At 40.0% G+C, this 26,563-nt stretch overlaps 1 protein-coding gene across 1 annotated transcript in view; it reads right to left on the bottom strand.

Moving 5' to 3' along the window:
• Positions 1-281: 281 nt before the first annotated feature.
• GSR (glutathione-disulfide reductase) overlaps positions 282-26,563 on the bottom strand; it is a 48,817-nt gene continuing 22,535 nt past the window's right edge. Inside the window, exons 5-13 of the mRNA XM_036838805.1 lie at positions 24,543-24,690; positions 21,852-21,906; positions 17,595-17,694; positions 10,792-10,878; positions 9,376-9,534; positions 6,595-6,706; positions 4,902-5,033; positions 3,677-3,810; positions 282-1,218 (exon numbers count right to left, since the gene is read on the bottom strand). Coding sequence (XP_036694700.1) covers positions 1,069-1,218; positions 3,677-3,810; positions 4,902-5,033; positions 6,595-6,706; positions 9,376-9,534; positions 10,792-10,878; positions 17,595-17,694; positions 21,852-21,906; positions 24,543-24,690 — 1,077 coding nt within the window. The 3' untranslated portion in view covers positions 282-1,068. The remainder of the gene's footprint in view (positions 1,219-3,676; positions 3,811-4,901; positions 5,034-6,594; positions 6,707-9,375; positions 9,535-10,791; positions 10,879-17,594; positions 17,695-21,851; positions 21,907-24,542; positions 24,691-26,563) is intronic.

A 26,563-nucleotide genomic window follows, 5' to 3' on the forward strand; every position in this document is an offset into this window, starting at 1 on the left:
CCATGGAAAAATTTAACAAGCTTACGTAGCTGGTAAAGGCTAATGGAAATAAAATGCTAAAAATCTCTATGATTTCTAGACTGTGCTTCCAACTCAACCATTAAATTTGCTAAATGTTTCTTTTATACCTCTGGTCTTTATTTATAAAAGCGAAATCTCTTTTCTCCCCCATAAGGTCTTAAGCTGACTTAAGGTAGCTAGCTCACTGTTGGCATCTGACCCTTCAATGTGAAATATTCTTAGAAAATGAACTGTTACCCATAAATTCATAACAAATTTTATAAGAAGAAAAGACTGTGATTTTATTTTCAGATTTTTGGAAATAGTTTCAAAAAATAAAATGACAAGAATACATACAAAAACTGAAATCATTCACCGAACTATGAACTCTTAGCAGAGGAAAGGACTTTTGAAGTACATCTGAAAACACGGATCACTTCTAAAATGTCCCTCTCACTTGTGCAACCAGCCTCCTCAAATCTTTCCCAAATTTGATGAACTTCATCTCATAAAAGTAACACAAACCATTTTTAATCATTTAGAACAAAAGAAAGAATAAAATACAGGAGGCAGGCCTCTCAAGTTACATGCTTTTAGAGAAAACTCACATCCTTGAAGCAGCTTTGTAATATGCAGAGCGCAGTACTGGCTTCAAAAAAAAAAAAAAAGACTCTGTACTTGCATTATTTAAATGTGAAGAGCAGCTGTCATCTTCCTCTATAAAAATTAGCAAGTGATATTCATTCAAGTACATTAATTTCACTGTACTTCATATGGTTTTATACTTAGGATGAGGCTAAAACAAAAACAAAACAAAAAACCAGCTAGCACAGAGCTATTAATAAAACAAATAGTAATTATTGAGAGATGTAATCAAATGAAAATCAATCCTGGATAACAAAACAGATTTCTAATTACATAAATAAGTTTACTGAAAATTTCCACTACTGGAAGATCCTCATTACAATAAAGAAATACATACAATGGGAATGGTAAGTAAACGTGATGATTTGGTTCCTTTCTGAAGGTCTACTGGTCCAGCTGCCAGCCATACGAGTCTCTGGGTTCTCAACGAAGTGTGACCAGTTCTTCTGAAGAGGTAGGATGAATGGCAACAGTGTTATCAAAGTCGGATTTTGTTGCTCCCATTTTTACTGCGACCGCAAAACCCTGCAGCATTTCATCACATCCGATTCCCTGCATGTGGATCCCAACCACCTGCGACAGAAAAGACAAAAATCCTTCAAGTAAAAATTTTTATCTCTGTAATTGTATGAGCCAGTTCCTTGTAATAAATCTCCTTCTAGGTACACACACACACACACACACACACACACACACACACTCACACACAAATTTTTTTATCAGGTACACTAATAAATTTTTTATTAGTCATGAGAGATACCTGCTATTTAAAAACCCCTAAAAAACTTACATCTCTAATCCCAATATAGCATAACACAGCCTACATGGGCTACAGCCCTGCGTAGCCCTGACGTCCCTCCCCTGCCTACCTCACTCAGCTCTCCCCACTCTGGCCTCACCAGCTTTCCTCCTGTCCTGAGTATTCGGCATGCTCTCCCCTTTGCACAGGCTGTTCCCTCTGTCTGGACACTCTTTCCTCCCCTCTTTTAAGTGTTAAAGCCCATTCATTCTTCAGATAGCTACACCTGCCTTCCTGACCAAGTTAAATTGTCTATCATGTGAGCTCTCAGTCCCAATATTTCTCCATCACGGTTCTATCACAACTGCAAAGCTGTATTCATCTGGGGACTGGACAATTACAGTCCATCTTTCCCAGTAGATGTTAATCTCTAGATGGAGGGGACCCTGCCCACTTTTTTTTTTTTTTTGGCCACATGGCATGTGGGATCTTAGTTTCCTGACCAAGAATTGAATCTGGGGCCCCTGCAGTGGAAGCACAGAGCCTCAACCACTGGACCACTGGGCAAGGCCCCTGCCCACTTTTGCTCCCCACTCTACCCGTCTGGCCGAGCACAAAGATAGCCCTTAGAGGCACTCAGCCCACACGTGCTGGCTGACTGGACGAATGACCAACAAGAGGCATTTGTTTCAAATCATATTTTTCAGTCAGGTTTCTAAATACATTTAAAAATGACTAGTTAATGTTCACCTCCAGCAAACACTTCTAGGGTAAGTAGACTGTTGAAAAGCAAAGTTAGAGAATATAAAACTTAGCCACAAAAATATGTTGCTTAAAAACAAATCAAGGATATACTTAATATTAATGAACAGTACACGTAAAAATGGTTGATGCAAACTTAATGTTATATGTTTCTTTACAATTGAAAGAAAAAGTATATCTCAAAATAAGACAAGGAAATCCCAAATCATGTACTGCATATACATTCAGCCAAATTTTTAGATATTGTGATCTAAACTGAATTTACAAAGAGCTTCTGATGATAGCAGGAGCCTTATGTTATTTCTCTCCATACAGTATCCCACTTCTTACTCTTTAGTTGACTGTCAGGTAATGTTTACCAAATGAATGAATGATAAATGGCATAAAGAAATAACTGATATGAAGAGATAAGTAAGGACCTTGCTGATTCAGTAACTGGGGATCTCAGGCTACTGAGGAACATTCAGGGCAAGAAACAGCAACCTTTATCTTCCTGCCAAACCACTTACTTTCTTCTCTTTGCACTGATTCTCTGCTTCTGTCAACTGTCAGTGATGTTGATTTTTATAAGCCAGAAGCCAGGGACCATCTTGTGGCTTTTGATGTAAGGGCCACTGATTCAGATACAGACTATGTCCTTTTTAATAAGAAAAGTTGGAAACCATACCTGAATCTTCAGTTAAATTACTGTTCCCCACAAAGCCATGTTCCCAAGGCATATTGCTAAGTTCCACTTTAATATTTAATTCAATTTATAGAAAAGCCCAATAGGCTGATGTAATATCAAAACAACACCTATTTCAAAAATTATTAAAAAAAAAAAACTGTTCAAATTCAAACTCAAATCACAATGAGATACCACTTCGCATCCGGTAGGATGGCTACAATAAAAAAAGACAGTAACAAGTGCTGACAAAGGTGAGGAAGAACTGGAACCCTCGCACGTTGCTGAAGGGAACATAAAATGACACAGCCACTTTGGAAAGCAGTTTGGCAGTTCCTCAAAAAGTTAAACCAAAAATAGATAACTGATTATCTCAGAACATTTTACTAAATAAACTTCTTCCTCACTGATTGGTTATGTTAAGTCTAAATTTTTTACATTAAATTCTTGCACTTACCAATATTTCTGAGTTGCCTATCTATTCTGGCCTACTGGTCAATGACAATCTCAACCTCTCCCCTTTATATTTTATGTGCTTTTTTTGGCCATGCCGTGTGGCTTGCAGGATCTTAGTTCCTTGACCAGGGATTGAACCTGGGCCACAGCAGTGAAAGTGCCAAGTCCTAACCATTGGACCGTCAGGGAATTCCCCCCCCACCAACTTATGTTTTTATAGCAGTGGAACCTTCTTTCTATGTGAAATATTATGAAGAACCGCAATATAGAGAGAGAGAGACAGATAAAGGTGGGACTGTGCCAGTTGAATCAGAGAAAGCTTTACCTGGTCTTCCCTTCCCACCTCACCAAAATACCCCATCCCTGCCAACCTTGAAGACAGTTTTGAGCTTACTGGATTTTTCCCATACCTGTTCCTCTTTGTTGGCACAAACCATTTTCATCACACATTTTGTTTTCCTTTTGGTAACTGCATGATACATTGGGGTAAAGGTGGTGGAATAAATCTTCACGTTTTCTTTTCCATATTTATAAATGGCCTCATCTATAATGCACAGTGGGGAAAAAAAAGCATCTATCAGAAACTTAAACACTTCCACTGAGCTATCAGAGAGATGGCCGGAAATACATAACCTGAATCAAATTACAAGGAAATATTAAACAAAACCACAATGAGCTGGGGCTTCCCTGGTGGCACAGTGGTTAATAATCCGCCTGCCAATGCAAGGGACATGGGTTCAAGCCCTGGTCCAGGAAGATCCCACATGCCGCAGAGCAACTAAGCCCGTGCGCCACAACTACTGAGCCTGTGCTCTAGAGCCCACAAGCCACAACTACTGAGCTTGTGCACTTAGAGACCGTGCTCCGTAATGAGAAGCCTGTGCACCGCAATGAAGAGCAGCCCCAGCTCGCTGCAACTAGAGAAAGCCTGTGCGCAGCAACAAAGATGCAGCGCAGCCAAAAATAAATTAATAAAATAAATATATTAAAAAAAACCAAACCACAATGAGGGAAATCTACAACATAAATGTCAATGTCATGAAAGACAAAAGACAGGCTGAGGAATTCTTTCTCTTGACTAAAGGAGACCAAAGAGGTATCAAAACGAAATATACTACATTATCCTGGAATGAACCCTGGACTTGAAGGGAAAAATGTTAAAAATGAAATTATTTGAGATAACAGGCAAACTTTGAATAAGGCCTAAAGTTTAGATAATATTGTATCCACTTAAATATTCTCATTTGAAGCTATGCTTCTGTAAGGGAACAGCCTTGTTCTTAGGAAACAGATACTGAAGTGTGTGTGCATGTGTATAGAGAGAAATTGATACAGCAAAAGTGTTACCAGTAGACAGGAGTCTTCTGTAGTATTTTTGCAACTCTTCTTTAAATTTGAAATTAGTTCAAGTAAAAAAGCTTAAAAATCAAACAGATAGGGTGGAGTGGGGAAAGGAATTATACTCTCAAAGTACTAGTAGCTGGGGAGGAAACTGGACCTGTGATGAGAAGTTAGTAACTAAAAAGAAATATAACCCGGGGGCTAAGATAGATTTAGTCAGCTGGCAGACACCTAGTTTAACGTTAGCAGAGGAGGGGAAGAAACCATAAATGACCTTTATTTTTAAACACCTACCTTCTGTGAGTCCCACTGTCCCAATAGGGGGGTGGCTGAAGACCACCGTAGGGATGTTGTCATAGTCTAACTTGGAATCTTCTTTGCATTCAAAAAGTCTATGGGCAAGTTTTCGGCCAGCAGCAATCGCAACTACAAAGATATTTTTAAAGCAGTGCTTAGCTTATTGTTCATTTTAACACAGCAGGATTGTTCTACTAACCGTTTATCCATCTGGCTTAACATACAAGTTCTGACAAAGTCTTCTGTCAATGCTCATTACAATATCTAGTTCAATATAATAAAAGACCTATCAATACCTTAGTTAACAATTCAAAACTATCGGCTTATGTGAATTCTGTACATTCTATTATGACCAAAAAAAAAAAATAAAGACACATTTACAAGTTCCCAACCATCTGGCAAGTTACCTCTTAATGAGGATGTTAGCTTTTTGATATATTTATGGAGCAAACTACATTAATTTCGAGCATCTTCAGTTCTACTTCATAACCATAGTCATTTCACAGGAATATTTTGTTTCTTTTTAAAATTATTTTTATTTCTTATTAATTTTTTTTGAAGTTTATCCTCCTTAGCCTGTTTTTATTCCTAATGGTCAAAAAAAATAAATAAATAAATACCTGGGGCTTCCCTGGTGGCGCAGTGGTTGAGAGTCTGCCTGACAATGCAGGGGACACGGGTTCAAGCCCTGGTCTGGGAAGATCCCACATGCCACAGAGCAACTAGGCCCGTGAGCCACAACTACTGAGCCTGCGCGTCTGGAGCCTGTGCTCCGCAACAAGAGAGGCCGCGATAGTGAGAGGCTTGCGCACCGCGATGAAGAGTGGCCCCCACTTGCCGCAACTAGAGAAAGCCCTTGCACAGAAACGAAGACCCAACACAGCCAAAAATAAATAAATAAATTAAAAAAAAAAAATGCCTGAGTTCAGTAAAAGCATCAGTTATTAATTTTATTGACTTCAAATTGATAATTGTTTTTCCAAAATAAGGTATCAGTAGGATACATAAGAAATTTTTTTTACCTCGACAAAATTTTCAGCTGTTAGATTATGTTATGAAGGTTTTGAAACTTTGCTTGTTAGTTTGCTTTTGTGGAGAGAGCTTCCTAAAAGAGCTAAAAGGCTTTGGGTGTGTGTTTCCATTCTGAGTAAGACCCGGGCCACTTTGGAAAGGATGGTGAGGCCCCAGAAGGGTACAGGTGAAAGCAGATGGATGGATACCACCAACAGAAGTCGGACAAAGAGCTTGAAATGACGCCAGTTAACTCATGAAGTAGGCTGAAGTATGGGATTCTGAGGATGGGGATCAACCTTGGTTGTATCAAGACTCAACAGTCATATAAGAATACCACTTCCTTCCACTGTCACCAACACAAGTCGGATTCTAATTTACAGCATTCTTCAGAGGATGACTGTATCATCTGTATAAAAATTTCAGTCTTCACCATGCATTTTAAAAATCTTTTAAAGAAAAATAAATACTATTCAAAGCATTTTTAAAGGAAAAAATGAATATTATTCATAACATGTCAGGTACCCAACCAACATCTATCTCAACACATTTTATCATTTTGATGACATAAAGACACTCAGCCTTTTAACTCTGCTTGAGCTGATTTGACTATGAAGAGCTGAACAGTTTTATGTAACACACAGAGCCTCCCTTAGCCCCCAAAAAGAAGAAACATCACCTGGAGTAAGAAGAGCTTTTCCACACACATCCCCAACTGCGTAGACACCTTTTACATTAGTATTCTGGAATTCATCTACTAGGATATGACCTTTGTCATCAGTTTGAATCCCCTAAAATTGTAAAGGGACATCATGTAAGTATTTGGGACATCATGTAAGTATTTGGCCCATCTACAAAAAAAGAGCAGCTCACATCTCTGGATCCGCCTCACTTCAGGCACCTCTTCAGCCTGAATCTCCAAGAAACCACAAGACTCAACCAGAAGATGAAAAACACCTTAGCAAGCTGGCAAGTTTCATATCTTTTGCTTAATTTAAAAGGTAAATATTTAACTCAGTTCTGAGGAGTTTTAACAGGATTTGACTTTGCATTGTACGATTCAGCTGGCCAGGCAAGCCTGAAAAGGAGTCACTCAACTATCAGACATGGTACTTGGCATCCCCGTGGAGTCCACCTAAGACAGTGATTTTGAATTCCTTGGAAGCCCTCCTCCTGAAGCATGCTAACTCATACTTTAGACAGGCACAGCCTGAAGCAGTCATCAAAAGTAGACTTCTTTGAAGTTTACAGTTTTATCTTTAAAAAGCCAAGCAAAATTTGTATTCTACTCTAAAAGATATCCATGTTTCCTTTAACCAAAATTTCTCCCTATACATTGAGTCGAATTTTTTTTTTTTTTTTGAGTTGAATTTTTGCTCCAAGAATATGTGTCATGCTTATCTTGTGGATTTGCAGATCCCTGGTGTATATACTCCCATGTGAGAAGTAGAAGGCCTGCAGGCATAGGGAGTAGGTAGTGTAGCGGTTAAGAGTACAACCTTTGGAGCTGGGAGATCTGGGTTCAAGTCCCAGCTCTGCCACTTACTAGTTATGAGACCACCCATTTATCAATAATTACTTGAACTTCTAAATGAGGCATTAAGCTAGTCACTGTAAATACAGCGGTAAATAATACAGACATCTCCACTCCTTGTGGAGTTTACAAGCCTGGTGGACAATTTATCTCTGTGCTCCTGGGTTCCTCATCCTTAACCCTCAAACAGTTGTTGGCAAGATTAAAGTAGGCTAGTATAGCACAGGGAACTCTTCTCAATACTCTGTAATGACCTATAAGGGAAAAGAATCTAAAAAAGTGTGGATATATGTATATGTATAACTCATTCATTTTGCTGTATAGCAGAAACTAATACAACATTGTAAATCAACCATACTCCAATAAAAATTTTTTAAAAAGATTAAAGTAGGCCAGTAACATGTTGCCAAGACTTAAAATAGTAATCATTCAATTTGCAGTATAAATATATATCTTAACACTGAATGAGATGGAAAATTTTTGCCTCATTTAAAAAAAATTCAGCAAATATAGTTCAGAACTGGACTTACCATTGCCTATATCTGCATAAAGGCACAATATCTCTTGAAAGGTGAAAAGCTGGATGAATAGTTTTGTTAATATAGAAATAGATAACTAATTTTACTAAATTCCACTGAATAGTAAGATTAAAATCAAGTAAAACATGTCCCTGGATATTTTTTTTTAATTATGAAAAATACCTTTTATTGAAATGAAAAAGGGATGCAACTTAAAACAGATACTAATATCAGAACATAAATCAAACTGTGAGACACTACTCAAGAGGCTCCATCAAATATATAAACCTCAAATATATAAAATATTCTATTATTACTAGTAGAGTAGTATAGCATGTCAGAAAAATCATCACCCTCACCATCAACAGCAGCTGGTTAATATTTATTGAGTTCATGCTGTAAGCCAGCATCTAAGCAAGTTACTTTGTATGCACTCTCATTTACTCTTCTCTATAACCCAATGCAACAAGTACTATTTTTATTCCCATATTTATATGAAGCAGTCGAAACTTAAGAGTAACTAAGCTACTTGCCTAAGGCCATGAAACCAGTAAGTAACAGAACTAAGGTTGAAAACTGGGTCAAACAATGGGACCCACGCCCCAGGCTACTATACTAGACTGTCCTTCAAAATTTAAAAGAACAAATAAGAATGCTAACTATAGAACTGGTAGATGAGCTTCACATCTGTACCCATCCCCGAGTGCCACAATGTCCATGACGAGTCACACACCCATCCATTAGGATGAGAGCTGTAGACAATTAGAAATAATTATAGGGCTTTAAAGAGACAGGTATCATAGTAAAAAAGAAATTTGTAGGGAGAAGGCTAGTCAGGAAATGGCAAAACGATGACCTGATCTAGGGTGATGACACTAGAAAGAAGAAAAAACCCCTTTTTTTCCATTCCAAAGGCAGAAGCAATGGGATTTAATGACAAACTGGACACATGGAATAAAAAGAAATGAATCCAATAAAACCCACTCAAGTTTTGGGGGGTCTGGGGTTGGATCAGGGGAAATCACAGGACTACTGACCGATTCAAGAAGGTTTTAGGCAAGGAATGTGGTCAAAACGTACAAACTTCCAGTTACAACATAAATAAGTACAATACCAGGGATATAACGTCCAACATGGTGACTACAGATAACACTGCTGTTAAGAGAGTAAACCCTAAGAGTTCTCAACACACAGAGAAAATTTTTTCCTTTTTTCTTTTCTACTTTTATTGTATCTATATGAGAAGATGGATGTTAGCTGACCCTCTTGTGGTGATCATTTCACAACGTATGTAAATCAAACCATGGAGCTGTGTGCCCTAAACTTATGCAGTGATGTATGTCAATTATTTCTCAATAAAACTGGGGGAAAAAAAATAGAACATCGTAGGCAGACTAGGTCAGCTTACCAGTTTGTTTAAATTCAGGTCCCTGGAGTTTGGGTCCCGTCCAATGGCCCAGAGTAGACAGTCAACATCTGGAATGGTGGTCAAGGTGGGCTTCCTACCAGGAATTGAAGTAACCATGCAGAGTTCCAGGCCTGAAGAAGTCTTTTTAACTTCCTTGACCTATTGGGAGATACAGTTTGTTAATTGGGGGTGTGGGGATGGGAAGGAAAGCAAATAAAGAGGAAACTAGAATTCTTAACATTTAAAAACTCTCCACTGAATCCTACATATGAGTCTTACATGTTGACACATTTACTTTTGCCCAAAGGCCACCAACCCTGGAACTCTCTGGAACCTAGATGATATCCTAGGTGGCCCCAAATCAGCCAGCAGCCAGAAATGTCAACTCACATCAAGATCCTAATGCTTCAGCTTAAAAACAAAGTATTTTAAAGCGTACTTCTTCAAAACTGTGATAAAATTTTTAAACCACAAATCTAAGCACAGTGATTTGCAGCTGGAATCAGGGGAGGAAATGGCTGTAGCAGCATCATTAAGAGAGTTTTTAAAATTGCACCATCCTTGCTCCTCCCTGGAGATTCTTAATCAGGACTCAGGGGAGGAGGGTAAGATCAGGTCAGGAGAGTGAAGGGCATACACAGTTTAGTGAAAGTCCCAAGGGGATTCTGATGTTGACCTTAACCACCAGCCCAGTACTTCAGCATTTACAAAGCAACTTCACATTTATTGTTTTACTTATGATATGGCCTATGCTGAAAGGGCAAAGCTTTGGGGGAGAAAGTCATTTTTACAAGGCTAATGCTCCAGGAAAAATCTGACATGTAGGTGATTCCCTGAGAATAAAAAAAATACAAAGTAACTTTGTCATTGTTTCCATCTACAAAACCCAAAGGTGTGCTTTCAAAAATAGATTCCATGGGACTTCCCTGGCGGTCCAGTGGTTAAGACTTCGCCTTCCAATGCAGGGAGTGTGGGTTTCATCCCTGGTCAGGAAACTAAGATCCCACATACCTCATGGACAAAAAGCCAAAACATAAAACAGAAGCGATATTGTAACAAATTCAATACTTTAAAAAAAAATAGATTCCATAGTAATATTTCCTGAAATAAATAAATAAATATAAATAAATATAAACCTGAAAAATAAGGATGTTCAATGAGGCTTTTGAGCACAAAAATTGTAGTTTTAGTTCTAACTAAACTAAATTCAACTTCCAGATTTCTAAACTTTTATACCTTGGATTTCATTAAAACATTAATGTGAAATGCAGCTTCTGAGGATAAAGAAAAGACTTGGTAGTACTCTAAAAAAGAATAAACTGACTGGGGTAGAGGTAGTTTGTGTTTATAAAACTAGTGGGGTTCACAACAGATAGACAACCAAGGGCTGTAAGCTCGCCCTGGGCTCGGTCATACCTGCGAGTACTTCAGCACCTCTATGCCAGCGTTCTCCAGCTCCTCAGTGCAGTTGGAACTGATTATTGAATCAAAACTTCTGAGCACCTGTATACACAGGCAGCAGAGGGATGGGTGGTGGGAAAGAATAAAACTTGATTAAAGATATGCTACAAACCAGGGAGGGAAATTTCAGTATCAATCCCCCTCTTATGTCCTTCTTCATTCATGGCTGCACTATGAGTGGAGTTTTTTTTCTTTTTAAATCATCTTTAAAAAATTATGGTTCTGAAGAACCTACGGGCAGGACAGGAATAAAGACACAGACGTAGAGAATGGACTTGAGGACACGGGGAGGGGGAAGGGTAAGCTGGGACGAAGTGAGAGAGTGGCATGGACATATATACACTACCAAATGTAAAACAGATAGCTAGTGGGAAGCAGCCGCATAGCACAGGGAGATCAGCTCAGTGCTTTGTGACCACCTAGAGGGGTGGGATAGGGAGGGTGGGAGGGAGACACAAGAGGGAGGAGATATGGGGATGTATGTACATGTATAGCTGATTCACTTTGTTATAAAGCAGACACTAACACACCATTGTAAAGCAATTATACTCCAACAGAGATGTTAAAAAAAAAAGGATTTAACCAGAATAAATAAATAAATAAATAGATAGATAAATAAAATCAGCTGCTATAAAAAAATTAAAGTATAGCTAATTTACAATGTTGTGTTAGTTTCCGGTATACAGCAAAGTGACTCAGTTATACACACACACACACACACACACACACACACACTCTGTGTCAGATTTTTTTCCATTATAGATTATTATAAGATATTGAATATAGTTCCCTGTGCTATACAGTAGGTCCTTCTTATTTATGTATTTTATATATAGTAGCGTGTATATATTAATCCCAAACTCCTCATTTATCCCCCACGACCCTGCTATCCCCTTTGGTAACCGTAAGTTTGTTTTCTATGTCTGTGAGTCTATTTCTGATTTGTAACTAAGGTCATTTGTATCATTTTTTTAGATTCCACATATAAGTTATATCATATTTGTCTTTCTCTGCTGAGTGGAGTTTTAATAAGTCTATTTTCCGACATCACTACCAACGTCTGCATTACACCTGACTTCACCCACTCCTGTTCTAGAGTTTAATCCATAGGCAACCTTCGCGCCTCTACTGTCTTTGCCGTGTTCCTCTCCTCCCAAACTCTTCTCTTTTCCATAAGAATAGGGACCAGAAATTCTCTTTCCCCTTTCAGTATTCCAGGGCCAGCTTTCCTGCTGATACAATTTAAGGGAAGATTCTTGAACAAAATCTCCTATTCTAGGCAGAAAAGTCAACTACATGGCCTTAGAGATTTTTTTTAATACTAGCCTTAGTATTTGTTTAAGGTTTCAAACTACAAATTTTAGGGTTCTAAATTTGGTAAAAATGGGATCCATTCCAACTAAGGTTCCCAACAAAGTTGAAAACACTGTGGGTTTTTTTCTGGAATGCTAGATGTTTTTCTATATTTTTTTCCTTTTTTGGCCCTGCCGCAGGGGCATCTTAGTCCCCCAAACCAGGGATTGAACCCGTGCCCCCTGCAGTGATAGCTCAGAGTCCTAACCACTGGACTGCGAGGGAAGTCCCTGGATGTTGTTCTAGAGAATGTCTGTCTGTCCATCTACCTATCTATGTTCAAGTCCTTCCAATGACCTTATGGATTAGAAGGTGTTATCCCTATTTTTTTTTTTCAGATAAGGAAGCTGAGATTCCTAAGAAGTGGAGTGACTTTTAGAAAGCTCTAGAGCCAGGATTCAAATTGAGCTTGGTCTGAGTCTTCCAATCAGGTTCTCTCCACAACATTATGCACTTCTTCCCACCCCATAATTGTGGACACCATTGAAAGGCACCACCGGGACCATTAAGAACTGACCACTGACAGCCTACCAGGGCAGGCAACTACAGACCCTGGGAAGGAACAGAGAACAGGAGAGAACAAGGTGTAGAAAGCCATTCTCTTCCCACATCTCTCAGATCAGTTTACACTTGTCACTGAACGGGGACTAAAGAGGTATGACTTCTTCCTACTCTCAGAACCAAGGCTCATGAGTCTCCTCTCCATTCGTATGGAGACACTTTATTTTTTCTTCATTGAGTTCAGGATGCCAAGTTGAGGTGGGAAGTTCAGGGAACTTGATCAGTTAAGGTTAAAAGCCATTTACATGTTTAACATTCCTGCTATAGCAATATTCTCATACTTCACCGTTTTCACAGCAATCATCCACTTAGTCTCTAGCTCTATTTTAAATTAGTAGATGTGTAGTGAGTGTTTATTTTGTGACATTTACTCTAAAAGGTTCCAGGAGAATATAAACATGCCTATTGATACCTCTGTCCCCTTCCCAGTGGAGGAGAAAGACAAGTAACTCTTGTAAGCTAAACTGAGATCAACACTATAAATTCACTTATTCATCCATTCCATCGACAAACATTTATTAAGCTCTACTACATGCAAGATGCAAAATATTATCATAAAAGGCAGACTGATAATTAACTTGAAGAATGTGCAGATAAGGAGGTTTAGAAGAGACAGAAAATTACAGTCAAAGAGAACAGGGAAGATTTCAAGGAAAATGTAGCATTCTGCACTGGATCTTGATGACTCGGGAAGGGAAAGCAACTTAAGTAGAGGAATCTGCACAAATATACAGAGATGGGACCAGGTCACGGAAGAGGAACAGCAAGTAGGCCAGTTCCTACTGAATGGAAGAAATTTGAAGAAAAGAAATGGGGGGTAAGGCTAGAGAGGGTTAAACTCCTTCTGGAAGACAGAAACCACGTCTGATGAGATCGCTTTATGAGGGCTCAGTATATACTTGGAGTGATACTCAAACCTTACCAATCACAAGAGTAGAACAACATGCCCTAAAATGTATTTGTGGAGGACCTGGTAGTGGTAATGACAAAGGTGATGATGATTGTGGTGAGGTGATAGGGGTGATGGAAGAGGAAGAGGATACTTGGTAAAAAAGGCAGATTGTTAGAAAAGGAATGAAAACCCCACATTTTTCCTATACCACATTACTGATGAAAGTTTATCCTAATTCTACTTAAGGAACACAGGATCAAAGATGGTATTAGGCATAGGGGAGATCACGGAATTGATAGTGCAGTAGATTTAATAGTCAGCTAAACTAACTAAAGAAGGCAATGAATCTAGGCCTCTTTCAAACAGAAGACCCTATTAAACACAAGTAAAACTGGTAACAAGGAAATAACCCAAGATATCTAATGAACCTGTAAAACTTAGTGTCACAGACTTAAAAAGCATTTGGCACTTACATGAATAAGCAATTGTTATTAGTATTTAATATCCCTAGAGATATGTGTCATTATCGTTTGTTAATTTCACTTAAGATGATGAAATAGCTATTCTAATGCTTGCCCTTATGAAGTTCAATAAATATGAGAATCAGATAGACTTGAGTTAATTAGTAGCCACATGAATTCTATAGTATAACATCATTGAAATAAGAAATAGAATCGGCATAACAATGTTTTTGCTGGGCTCCCCTAGTGGCGCAGTGGTTAAGACGCCGCCTGCCAATGCAGGAGACACAGGTTCGAGCCCTGGACCGGGAAGATGCCACATGCCGTGGAGCAACTAAGCCCGTGCGCCACAACTACTGAGCCTGCGCTCTAGAGCCTGCAAGCCACAACTAGTGAGCCCGCATGCCACAACTACTGAAGCCAGTGCTCCTCGAGCCCATGCTCCACAACAAGAGAAGCCACCGCAATGAGAAGCCCACTCACCGCAACAAAGAGTAGTCCCTGCTCGCCGCAACTAGATAAAAGCCTGTGCACAGCAACGAAGACCCAATGCAGCCAAAAATAAATTAATTAATTAATTTAAAAAATTGTTTTAGCTGCCAGGTTTGGTTCTTTTTCAAAATTTCCATTCATATTATTTTCAGTTGGATTTCAATGTTCCTATGATAGCTTCCATTACTGCCCTCAGGAGACTAGTCTTTAAGATAATAGTTGTTACTGTCTAGCAACTTTTCCTTCTTTTCTTTTTTTTTAAATAAATTTATTTATTTATTTTTGGCTGTGTTGGGTCTTCGTTGCTGTGCGTGGGCTTTCTCTAGTTGCGGCAAGTGGGGGCTACTCTTCGTTGCGGTGCACAGGCTTCTCACTGTGGTGGCTTCTCTTTGTTGCGGAGCATGGGCTCCAGGCGCACGGGCTTCAGTAGTTGTGGCACGCAGGCTCAGTATTTGTGGCTCGTGGGCTCTAGAGCACAGGCTCAGTAGTTGTGGCACGTGGGCTTAGTTGCTCCGTGGCATGTGGGATCTTCCCGGACCAGGGCTCAAACCTCTGTCCCCTGCATTGGCAGGCAGATTCTTAACCACTGTGCCACCAGGGAAGTCCCTAGCAACTTTTCTTTACTTAGACTTCCTCTTTCTTTCTCTAGAGATTTCTTCGGGATAACACACAGGTGGGGTAAAGGTGGGAGGTCGTGATTTATTCATAGAGTAGCTCTAGAATGGAGTTATACCAGGAAGGGGAGAAGATGGAGAATGCATTGGGGGTGGGGGAGGGCAGGAAGCCCAGATACACATGGCTCTCTGCCACAAGCCAATTTTCCGAATGCAGGAATTATCCACTCTACTGATAAACTGATGTGATTTATTTACTTATTTATATATTAGATTCAGGCTACCTATCCCTTTGCCTTTCTCCTGCCATCTAATTTGCTGGACATATTCCAGCAATGCAAAGTAACACTGACCTATGAAAAACATTCTTCAGGACAAAAATCTCCTGGGGGTTAATTTTAGGACAAGTCTAAAAGCCAAAGAGAAAGTTCTCTGGAGTCCACACTGACCAGGATTATCGGTTTCCCTCATCTGCCCCCCTATTTGCTCAAATAATCAGGAATTTGAGTCACTGCATTTGAGTTGTCAGGGATCTGATAAATGTCCCAAAGGCATTAAATGACTTGCCCAAGTCACACACTTGTTGGGGAAGGCCAGATTCTTAGGGACCAGATTCTTAGGCCAACACTCTTGTTATTGCCCCCCACGGTGTCTCTGAAAGCTCCAACTGTGCCATGACCCAGTGGTGCTCAGTCACGATTAATCAACAAAACACATGAAGCAACACTTAATCAAGTACTGAGAAACATGGAGGCTGCATTTTAGCAGAAAGAATATTGGCCTGGGCTTTCTCAGAATTTCGTTGACTCTCAGTTTTGATGTTAATTAGCAGTCATGAAACCTCACTTGGTCTTAATTTCTTCATCTACAAAATGAGGTTCCAGTAGATGAGATGATCTATAAGCTTCTCCTATTATTATTATTTTTTACTGTGGTGAAAAACACGTACCATTAAATTTACCAACTTAGGGCTTCCCTGGTGGTGCAGTGGTTAAGAATCCGCCTGCCAGTACAGGGGACAGGGGTTCGAGCCCTGGTCCGGGAAGATCCCACATGCCGCAGAGCAACTGAGCCTGTGTGCCACAGCTACTGAAGCCCACACGCCTAGAGCCTGTGCTCTGCAACAAGAGAAGCCACCATAATGAGAAGCCCGCGTACCACAACGAAGAGTAGCCCCTGCTCGCTGCAACTAGAGAAAGCCCGCACGTAGCAATGAAGACCCAATGCAGCCCAAAATAAAATTAATTAATTTTAAAAAAAATTTATCAACTTAACCATTTCTAAGTACTAAGTTCCATGGTGTTAAGTGTATTCACATTGTTGTGCAACCAGAACTTTTCCCTCTTGCAAAACTGAGACTCTGGGGGTGGTGGGGAGGGATAAATTAGGAATTTGGGATTAACAGATACATACCACTATATATAAAACAGATAACCAACAAGGACCTACTGTACAGCACAGGGAACTACACTCAATATTTTGTGATAACCTATAAGGGAAAAGAATCTGAAGAATAATATATACATATATAACTGAATAGGTATGCTGCCTACCTGAAACTAACACAGTATTGTAAATCAACTATACTTCAATAAAAAAACAAAAAAACAAAAAAACCTGAGACTCTGTATCCATTAAACAATAACTCCCCATTCCCTCCCCCTCCCCGTCCCTGGCAACCCCATTTCTACTTTTTGTTTTTATGAGTGTGACTACTCTAGGTACCTCATATATGTGGAATCATATAGTTTTTGTCTTTTTGTAATTAGCTTATTTCATTTAGCATAATATCCCCAAGGTTAATCCATGTTGTAGCATGTGTCAGAATGTCCCTCCTTTTTAGAGCTGAATAACATCCCATGGTATGGGTATTCCTCATTCTGTTTATCCATTCATCAGCGGACACAGGTTGCTTCCACCTCCTGGCTATTGTGAATAATGTTGCGATGAACATAGGTGTGCAAATATCTTTGATACGTTTCCTTTTAATGCAAAGAATTTAGTAAATTTTTTGACTGAGTGTTAATAATCCAACACTATCTGATCATATGAAATTGATTTTCAGAATAAGAAATTAACCTGACAGTTTGCTCAATTTAACTAATATTTATATTTAAGGATGTATGTTTTATTAAGGCATGCTATCTACCACTTCATGATGGAAACACCAGCAAGTCTGATCAAATCTAAATCAGTATCATCAACTAGCAGTTGATGGCTAGGAAGGATGTAAGCCCTTATTCAGATGCCTTCAAAGCAGCTCCATGTGGAACAGACCAACCAGCTCCACATGCTTTGCACCCTAGTATTTAATGACAACATAAGAGAAACTTCTCCCTGTAGATTTTTTAAAAGATTAACATCAAGGAAAAGGATAGAATTTACCTTATCATGCCGTATCATTAGTGATGTCTTAGAACCCAGGGCGGAAAGGATCCCAGCTATTTCCACAGCAATGTAACCAGCACCAACGATGACACTGCGGCTACCATTAGAGTAGAGGGTTAAGATCGTTAAATAAACTTATTTTAGAATAATTTTAGATTTACAGAAAAGTTTAAAAGATAGTACAGATAGTATACCCCCTGCCCAGTTTTTCCTAAAGTTAACATCTTACATTCATAGCAGCACTACTTGCAATAGCCAAGACATGAAAACAACCTAAACGTCCACCAACAGACGAATGGATAAAGAAGACATGGTACATATATACAATAGAATACTACTCAGCCATAAAAAAGAACGAAATAACGCCATTTGTAGCAACATGGATGCAACTAGAGATTATGCTAAGTGAAGTTAAGTCAGAAAGAGAAAGACAAATACCATATGGTATCACTTACATGTGGAATCTAAAATACGACACAAATGAACTTATCTAAGAAGCAGAAACAGACTCACATAGAGAACAGACTTGTGGTTGCCAAGGCGGAGGGGTTTGGGAAGGGATAGACTGGGAGTTTGGGGTTAGTAGATGTAGAATGGATGGACAAGGTCCTACTGTATAGCACAGGGAACTATATTCAATGTCCTGAGATAAACCATAATAGAAAAGATACAAAAAATAATGTGTATATATGTATAACTGAGGCACTTTGCTGTACAGCAGAAATTAACACAACATTGTAAATCAACTATACTTCAATTAAAAAAAAAAGTTAACATCTTATAAACCATGGTACAGTTGTCAAAACTGACACTGGTACATTACTGTTGACTAAACTTCAGACTTTATTCAGATTTCACCTGTCTTTCCATTCATTTCCTTTTTCTGTCCCAAGATCCAATCCAGGATAACACAGTAATTTTAAGTAGAAAATATCCTTCTGTAGAACAGAAATATATCTTTAGGTGTTTTAAAAATTCCTTAGCTTCATTTCCTCAGAGAGGAAATAAAAACCCTTTGAAGCTAGAGACGATTCCTTATGCAGAGATCTTCGCACCTAAAACTAAAATTGGCACCACAATTTTTTTTTTGCTTGTCCGAGAAAGTCTTTATTTCTCCGTCACTTTTTTTTTTTTAAAGAAATTCACGTTCTTTTATTTATTTATTTATTTATTTATTTATGACTGTGTTGAGTCTTCGTTTCTGTGCGAGGGCTTTCTCTAGTTGCTGCAAGTGGAGACCACTCTTCATCATGGTGCGCGGGCCTCTCACCATCGCAGCCTCTCTTGTTGCGGAGCACAGGCTCCAGACGCACAGGCTCAGTAATTGTGGCTCACGGGCCCAGTTGCTCCATGGCATGTGGGATCTTCCCAGACCAGGGCTCGAACCCGTGTCCCCTGCATTGGCAGGCAGGTTCTCAACCACTGCGCCACCAGGGAAGCCCTCTCCGTCACTTTTGATGGATAATTTTGCAGAGTAAAGAGTTCTGTGTTGGTGGGGTTTTTTCCTCTCAACACTTTAGATATTCCACTCTCTTGTTTGCATAGTTTCTGAAGAGTTGTAATTCTCATCTTTGCTCCCCTTATAGGTCAGGTGTGTTTCATCCTTCTGGATTCTTCCAGAATTTTTTCTTTGATTTTCTACAGTTTGAAAATTATATGCCTAGGTATAGTTTTTTGACATTTACCCTGCTTCGTGTTCTCTGACCTTCCTGGATCTGTTGTTTGGTGTCTGACGTTAATTTGGGGGAAAGTGACAGTCATTATTGCTTCAAATATCTCTTCTGTTCCTTTCTTTGGCATCACAATCCTCACCACCGTTATTCTCCTCTGGCTCAGTATTTTCCCTTGCTCATTGCTAAATTCTATCAATCTTTGCAATATGATGAAAGGCCAATTTAGGAGCTCAGTGTTTCCCCCTCAGCTTCCACAGGCCCCTCTAGTCCACCTCGTACCAGTAAAGTAACCACTGGAAACAATCTTTTTTTTTCTTTTTGGTTTTAAAAAAAAAAAGGAATTTATTGATTCATGTAACCGAGAAGTCCTGACTTCAGGTATGGCTGCATCTAAGTGTTCTGATGATGCGTCAGGACCTGGTCCCTTAAAGATGCTCAGCTTTGCACTTCATGTTGGCTTCACTCCCAAGCTCTGCATTGTGATACAGAGACTGCCAGAGGAACGAAGACACAGTGGCATGGTCTTGACAAGCTGAAGCTCAGGCTGGGGAGCTGACATCCAGGCTTTTGGAGTCTTGATTTTTTTTTTAATTGATTAATTTATTTATTTTTGGCTGCGTTGAGTCTTTGTTGCTGCGCACGGCCTTTCTTTAGTTGCGGCGAGCGGGGGCTACTCTTCGTTGCAGTGCATGGGCTTCTCATTATGGTGGCTTCTCTTGCTGCAGAGCACAGCCTCTAGGCACATGGGCTTCAGTAGTTGTGGCTCACGGGCTCTAGAGCACAGGCTCAGTAGTTGTGGCGCACGGGCTTAGTTGCTCCGCGGCATGTGGGATCTTCCCGGACCAGGGCTCCAACCCGTGTCCCCTGCATTGGCAGGCAGATTCTTAACCACACTGCGCCCCCAGGGAAGCCCCTGGAGTCTTGATTTAAAACACCAGTCTTCAGTATATGAAAATCTCAGTAAGTTAGGTAAAAATTGTGAACCAAGCACAATCTCCACATTCTCCTTCTTACCCTCAACGCCTGTTGGTCTTGGAGAGTCTCCAGGAGAGGAGGGGGGAGGCCGTGGCTCACCCTGAGGACACAGACACTTTGGCAGCCACACGTGGGAGCCCTCCACCACCTACAAACAATCTTATATTCTGCTGAGTCCCCATAGCACTTCTCTTTCCCTCATTACGGCCATCAGAACCTCTTGTCCCACAATGTTCCACAGACTCTGTGCTCCAGCCTCCCCTCAACCATAAGCCCAAGGAGGGTAAAAGCTGGATCATACAGCCCAGAGCACATGTTACCTCGCCTATAGAATTTGTTCCTTCTTTGATTATTTACTTACTTACCAACATAACAATGATAAAGGAGTCTTAAAAAAAGAAGACAAAAATCATATACCAATTGTTAATTCATTTTCCTATGTTCCCAGAGTCTTGTTTATAACACGCATACATTCATTTCGTCAACTTGTAGTGCTACCAGCACAAGTTTAATAAATGGTTTAAAAATAGGTAATGGACAGATATCTAGAATGAAGCTTCTTTGAGTCCAGATTGAATTGTATCGTTTAAACACGATGAGTCATGACCACATTTCTGCATATATTCTCACATGTCTCATATCCTTCACACCTAAAACCAAACAGATCATGAGGAAAGAAAGGCTGCTCTCTAACACGCTGCCCTGCCCCACAGACAGCAAATCTAAAATGCCTGTTTCCTTTTCTCAAAGTCAGAAGATGACCTGGTCTGAATGTCGTAACAGGACATTTTCACAGCAGCTATGGAACTGCCAAGACGCCCTCTTGTCCCTGATGAACCACCTGTGGTTCCAGGTGAATTAAGGTAAAGGAACAAGCAGGGATTATCAGTCACCCTCCAGAAAGGCCTTCATGTAAAAGCGCGGGAGAGCAGCAGAGTTGAGAAATAATGACTCCAGGGTGAGTGCTACTCAGAAGGAAATAAAGGCCAAACTCTGGGCTAACAGGGTCCCTCCTCCAGTTCCCAGGTGCCCTATCACTTATCATGAGTGAAGGGAGGACCCCGCTAATCGAGGAAGCCTGCAATTGGCAGCTTCTTCAAATTAGAGAAACAATCCTCCTCATTATCTTTTTTCTCTCTGTGTTATCTAAATCCACGACAGAAGTCTACTAAGGTTATTAGGACAAACACGTATAAAGGCCAATTTCAGAAAACCTATTTTTGTGAGACTGACAGAGCCTTCATTTATCCAGATGCCTCTGTACTAGCTGCTTTGAAGATCAGAATCACTTTAGACACATTATCAACTGATGCTCTATCAAGTTGAAGAAAGAAGACAGTTTTAGAACTTCAGTGTTTACTCTCAAAACCACCCTGCATTTGATTCTGGTCCTAAAAATTTTACAATGGCCTCCGACCAAAAGCATGAAAGATTTGAGTCATTTACTGCGGGGTACTCATGGATGAGATACCCAAGGTCATAAAAATAGAAGAGGTAGAACAGAATTCTGGAAATTCCTACATTTAATAGTTGGGAAGAGGAGGTAGAAGTGTTGGGAGAAACTGAGGGAGAATGAACATGGAGGTCAGGAAGAAAAGCAGCTTACCTAGGCAACTCTTCCAGCTGAAAAAACCCATCACTGGTTATTCCTAGGCTGGCACCTATGTAGGAAAATGCAATATAGGTCACACAGATGGAGTTTTCTCTTGTAAAATAATCACAACATTTTATGTATGAACCAAACACTTTCTCAGCCATCACACTCTCTGTTTTGACAAATTCTGTTAAAGTCTCCACTTGGGAAGCTGCCAATCAAATCTTCCCTGAGTCAACATTTTAATTTCCTCTGTAGAAATAAGAGCAGTGATGACTAAGTAACTACTAAGTTTCTTTGAGGAATTAAGATCTCCTCAGCTTGGGACTTCCCTGGTGGTCCAGTGGTTAAGAATCCGCCTTCCAATGCAGGGGACTCGGGTTCGATCCCTGGTCGGGGAACTAAGATCCCACATGCCTCAACTAAGACCCAATGGCAGCCAAATTAATTAATGAATTAATTAAAAAAAAAAAAAGATCTCCTCAGCTCTCATGAATAGACTCCTTGTTGGCTCTGCTTCATTCTCCCGCCCCCAAATGGGCTCAGCCTTGGTTCTCTTCTCTCTGCTTTTTTCCTTCAAAGGTTTTAACCAACTCTCCCTTCATTGTGGGAGACTTCCAAATGTGTAGTTCCAGTTTTGACCTTCTCCCCAGGTTCTAGTTCCATATTTCTAACTGTCTTTCTATACCATTTAACTTTGTTTCAAACTCAGTATTTTCACAATAGAACCTTAACTTTATTTCCCAAACCATATCCCTCTCGTTTACCACTTCAGCTGAAAAGACTACCTTCCATCAATAATCCAAAGTCTTGAGTTATCAATCTGTAATTCCTTCTCTCAACAACGGCCATCTCATCAGTTATTTAAAATACTGCATTTCGCCAAATTCAATGCACAATGATTAAGGACCCATCCTGATTTCAGAGGTGTTGAGCATTTTTTTTTTAATGTGTCTTGGAATCAATGAAATATACTAGCCGATTCATCCTTCTGTGTCTCTTATGTCTGTCCTCTCCTCCTAGTGCCTGGCACATAGCAGTGGATTAGTAACTGTCTGCAGAGCTGAACTGAGTATTTCTACCACATTTCCGACGCTAACACTGTAGTTCAGGACCTATTACCACCTCCTGTACATTCTGCTGCAACAACTTTCTAACTGGCCTTCCGCCTCTGTAAATCACTATCAGATTAGTTTTCTAAAGTTATCACTTAGATCTTGTCACTACCCTATTTGTAAGCTATTAATAACTGGTTTTCGTGAATGACAGAGATTTCTTAATTTGACTTCATAAATCTCCACAATTTGGCCCTAACCTTCTTCCAGTTTCAGTTCAATGTATTTGCTTCCAGATTTCACTGCTAGAAAAACTGTTTTAATTGACTGAAGGTCCTTTAAAGACCTATTTATTACCCACTGGTTCTTCTGGTCTTTCTCTTCTTCGGCACATAGTGCTCAGTTTGTAAGCCCTTTTCCCAGGAAGTCTTTTTGGTCCGTGACAGCTCATAGTAATCCGTCCCACCTCTGAGGACCCTGACCCTCACTGTCTGGCAATCACCTTGGAACACTTACCTTTTATTTCTTTGCATTTGTTTTTATTACATGTTTTAAATTAATAAATGTATATCTTAAAAAATTCAAAAAGCACCACAGAGCATCTAGTGAAAAGCAGGTCTCTTTCCCAACCCAGAGCTCTGGTCCTCTCCTTGGAGGGAGTTGGCACTGCAGGGTTTTGAGTGCCCTTCCAGAGATCCTAGTGCATCTGTACAGTCTCCCTGTCTTTTTAAAAAGACATAAACTGTAGCATGTTATACACATTGTTCCACACCTTGTTTTCTTTCACTAAACAATCAATCATAGAGGTTGTTCCCTATCAAGATGTGTATCTCCAATCATACCAACTAAATTTTAAGTTACTTGACAACAGTATCTTCATATTTTTTACAGTAGTTGTTCTTTAGCTTTTGGGGAGTCATGAACCCTTTTAAAAGCTGGTGAAATTTTATCAATCCTCTCTCCAGAGAGATACAAATACATAAATGCATACACACTCAAAATTTTCCATATACATTCAGGTTGGTCATGGGTCGTAAGAAGCCAATCCATGGTCATGGGTCTTAAGTAGAAGTTGTATATGATCACCATCCACAAAGACCTTATAATCTAGTTGGGGAAAAAGATATGGACAATGTTTCCAATGAGAGAACAAGGCAGTATGTTATGACTCATCCCTGTGTATACAAAGCAAAGGTAGACAAGACTGTCTCGGAGATTCCTTACTGCTTTAATTTTCTAATTCTTTATATGAGAGAAAAATATGCATATAAGAAGGCTTAATTAGCTGATGAAGTTACATCTCTACAAGAGTTCTCTCTCTTAAACAAAACAGTAAATATCTCATGACAAACTGAGGCTGGAAACAATCTCTACTGTGCCGAGAAGGGAAGGATGGGGCTTTTGCTGATTCTTCCCCCTGTGTTACTGTAGTATGTCTGAGCCTGGAGCTGGATGAAATATCTTCCTTTGCCCCGTCACTAGGTACCACTTAGGCCAATTACATTTAGGTTCTGCAGAGACCTTCTCTCACGTGTCCAAGACAAAGAACTGGTATAGGGCAGATCCCCTGGCATGGCTAGTAAGGTGGAAAACAATGGTAAATTCTTTCTGACTATTGTTAACAAGCATATGCCTTTGGAAGACTCACCAGGGATCTGGCTCTCCTGAGGAAGCGAGGGCATGCCACCTGTGGCAATCAGGATGTGAGGAGCAGTGTACTTTTTCCCGTTGACCTCCACTGTGGGCTGGGGGTCACACGTGAATACTGCATGGCCGCGGATGATTTCTATGTGGGACTGGAGAAGGAAGCATGGTAACATTAGCCTGTTCTTAAGATTAAAAAACAAAGGGGGGCTTCCTTGGTGGCGCAGTGGTTAAGAATCTGCCTGCCAATGCAGGGGACACAGGTTTGAGCCCTGGTCCAGGAAGATCCCACATGCCGCGGAGCAACTAAGCCCGTGCGCCACAACTACTGAGCCTGCGCTCTAGAGCCCGCGAGCCACAACTACTGAGCCCGTGAGCCACAACTACTGAAGCCCACACACCTAGAGCCGGTGCTCCACAACAACAGAAGCCACCGCAATGAGAAGCCCACGCACCGCAACGAAGAGTAGCCCCCGCTCGCCGCAACTAGAGAAAGCCCGTGCGCAGCAACAAAGACCCAGTGCAGCCAAAAATAAATAAATAAAATAAATAAATTTATAAAACAAACAAACAAACAAACAAAAAAAAAACCAAAGGGTTGGGGAAGGGGAAGTACTGGGAGTTTGGGATTAGCAGATGCAAACTATTATATATAGGATGGATAAACAACAAGGTCCTACTGTATAGCACAGGGAACTATATTCAATATCCTATGATAAAACACAATGGAAAAGAACATGAAAAATATATATATGTATAACTGAGTCACTTTGCTGAACAGCAGAAACTAACACAACATTGTAATTCAATTATACTTTGATAAAATAAAATTTTTAAAAAAAGAAGAAAAAGATTAAAAAACAAAACAAGGGAATTCCCTGTTCAGTGGTTAGGACTTGTCGGGGAACTAAGATCCTGCAAACCGTTTGGTATGGTCAAAAAAACCCTAAAAAACAAAAAACAACCAAAAAAACCAAAAACCAAAACAAAACTTGCTGCAACTTCTTAGATCTTTCCATTCTCTACTGAGGATTCTGATTTATGGTTTGCTGATGCTAAGACAACTCTCCAATGTTCGAGTTTCTGCAGAACTTCTGACTGTTAATTGATACTTAGGTTGGGGGTTGCCATTTGATGCTAGACGTATGCAGTAAGAAAAAATAAAGGGACTATCTTGGGCCAAAACCCAGAGACTAAAAAAATATATACGCAAGTCATTCCCACAAGGAAGAAGATTGCATCTTTGTCCCCAAGAGTTGAAGGAGAAAGCCTTCCTCACTTAGAATGAAAACACACTGAAGAATGATGTGTCTGGAGGAAAGAAAGAAGGCTGAGAAAAACAAAAGGATAAAGGTGCAGGGAGCTGAGGCCAAAGGGAAATACTCTGGCCAAGGGAAGGAAAAGCAATGTTTCTGTTTTCTCAAATGAAGGGGGGAAGAATACCACAAAATTACATGACCGTGAAGCTCTACACTAGAGGTGCTGAGAACTCAGACTTGATTTGCTCTTCCTGGCAGCCTCTGTGCCTGGGCTTGAGTTTGGACTGCCAGCAAGCTTCTGCCAGCCAGGATACACATACTGGCAAGAAATGTGGGCAACTCACAAGGACAATGGAATCCTGTAGGCACGATCACAGAATGGAGCGTTTCAACATTTTGGAACACACCTGGTTCTGAATTGAGCTATTTCCTCCTTTCTAATCAGCCCTCCAGGCCTGTTCTGCAGGTGCCCTGCTTAATCAAGGTGAATCAAGATTGATGTCAAAAGCCACGAGGCTCCTGAAAAACTTTCCTCCAGGAGGTAATGATTTCCTACCGGGTGCTAGACAAAAAGGAGACTGAGTTGAGTGGCAATAATATGGGTTATGAAGTTTTTATTTTCATTTCCTAGGATATTTCACAGAAAGTTTCCTATTCCGAATTTCTGGATCGCCTGTGATTCCTTTCCAATAAGGTCATGGTAAATTCTGCTACACACCAAGATTTTTGAGTATTAAAAAATGCTATTTCCTGAGTAATTTTCCTA

The sequence above is a fragment of the Balaenoptera musculus genome, chromosome 21, assembly GCF_009873245.2.
Source record: "Balaenoptera musculus isolate JJ_BM4_2016_0621 chromosome 21, mBalMus1.pri.v3, whole genome shotgun sequence".
In the NCBI taxonomy this organism is placed as follows: domain Eukaryota; kingdom Metazoa; phylum Chordata; class Mammalia; order Artiodactyla; family Balaenopteridae; genus Balaenoptera; species Balaenoptera musculus.